At 62.0% G+C, this 1,594-nt stretch overlaps 1 protein-coding gene across 1 annotated transcript in view; it reads left to right on the top strand.

Annotated features, from left to right (window-relative positions):
• Window positions 1-596: 596 nt before the first annotated feature.
• Window positions 597-1,594, top strand: part of BCORL1 (BCL6 corepressor-like 1) — a gene marked incomplete at both ends in the record, with an annotated part of 9,708 nt that continues 8,710 nt past the window's right edge. Inside the window, 2 exons of the mRNA XM_009696174.1 lie at window positions 597-687; window positions 954-1,592. Coding sequence (XP_009694476.1) covers window positions 597-687; window positions 954-1,592 — 730 coding nt within the window. The remainder of the gene's footprint in view (window positions 688-953; window positions 1,593-1,594) is intronic.

Genomic DNA, 1,594 nt, shown 5'->3' with positions numbered 1-1,594 from the left:
GGAGAGCTTTGGTGCTGGCGGGGAGCAGAGGGGCTGGGCTGGGAAGTCCCAGGGCGGGGAGCGAGCATGGCCGGGAGATGGAGGAACGGGAATGAGGAGGTGCCAGTGGGAGAAGAGGCAAGCAGGATGGAGCTCAGGGGAGGATGGGACTGGAAGCGTGTGGTGGGGCAGAACGGGAAGTGGAGGGGACAGGAGTGGGGGTGTGGAGCCGGGCTGTGACACAGCGCGGTCGAGGAGGGCTGGGCTGGCCCATGGTGAGACCGGAGGGGTCAAAATGGCTGTGGTAAGGAAGGTGCACAGAGCTGCCAGGCCATGGAGAAGGTCTTGTCAGGCCCATAGGAGCCGTAGGGTAAGCACTGATGTGTGAGGAGGTGGTACCCAGCGGGCAGAGCTCTGGGAGGGCGAGGGCTGCAGTGGACAGCAGTGCTCCTCAGTCCCTGCCGTGTAACCTCTGGTGATGAGGAGCTGGCTACCTGGAGCAGGCACGCGTCTTCAGACTGCCAGCTGCTCTGCTGTCCCACGTGGGGACAGGGAGGGGTGGGATGCTGGGAGGGTACCTTGGGGTTTCGTAATGCTGTGTCTTGTTCCTTGGCTAGGAGAGCCCCCCTTTCTGATGAGGAGTCTAAAACGAGCAGCTCCCAGCACTTGGGGTCTCAAGAGTTTTGCGTCAGCAGCAGCCTTTCCAAGGTGAGCTCCTTGCGTGCGTGTCTGGGTCCAAGAAGTCCTTTCCCTGGTGGAGCAGGCCAGGCAAGAGCATCTGCCCCAATGGGTTCTGCAGGCTCCTTTTCAGGGGTGCGCCTAGGTGCAGTAAGAGCAAAGCAACGCTCTAGTTTGGCAAGGGCTGTTTGCCACTTCTGCCTCTGTGTCCTGGAGGCCCCAGAGAGAAGGTCCTGCCTGCTCCCCTGGAGCCACTTGCACTGCTCTCAGGAACACCTTCTCCCTTCTTGTTGCAGGTGGAGCTCACAGCAGTCAGCGGTGGTGGCAGCAGTGCCCAGGGGCTGGATGCTGATGGCAAGGTGGAGGAAAAGCTTGGGCCCAAACTGGAAGAGCAGCCACCTGATCCCAACCCAAACCCGGAGTGTGCGGGAAAGACTGTGAAAGATGATGCCCTGGGCCCTCTGGCAAGCCAGGGAGATGGCAGAGGGCAGGAGCCTGCAATCCCCAGAGCTGCCGAGCAGGAGAGCAGCGGTGCTGATGCTGCCTGGACACCTGCGGATCCTCACAGCGAGAAGCGGGCTGATGCTCCTCCAGCCTGCTCCGTGGCTCCAGAGAGCGAGCCTGCTGGGAAGGAGAAAACCACCCCGAGCGCTGGAGCGCAAGGGCCAGGCGTGCTGGCAGAAGGGACATTGTCTGTGGTTGTCTCCAGCTGCAACACCTCTGCCTCCACTCCCGCTACTTTTACTTTGAACAGAGTGTGCTTTCCCACGTCTCAGGCCCCTGCTATGCAAAAACTGCCCCTGTCCTTTCAGGCTGGGGCAGTTCTGAGCCCCAGCCAGTCGCTGGTGTACATCCCACCGCCCAGCTGCGGGCAGCCGCTCAGCGTGGCTACGCTTCCAGCCACCTTGGGGGTCTCCTCCACGCTCACTCTCCCCGT

Source organism: Cariama cristata, unplaced genomic scaffold, assembly GCF_000690535.1.
Source record: "Cariama cristata isolate BGI_N322 unplaced genomic scaffold, ASM69053v1 scaffold26692, whole genome shotgun sequence".
Lineage (NCBI taxonomy): Eukaryota > Metazoa > Chordata > Aves > Cariamiformes > Cariamidae > Cariama > Cariama cristata.
The sequence above is the reverse complement of the archived record's forward strand: the minus strand, read 5'-3'. Positions and strand labels throughout refer to the sequence as shown.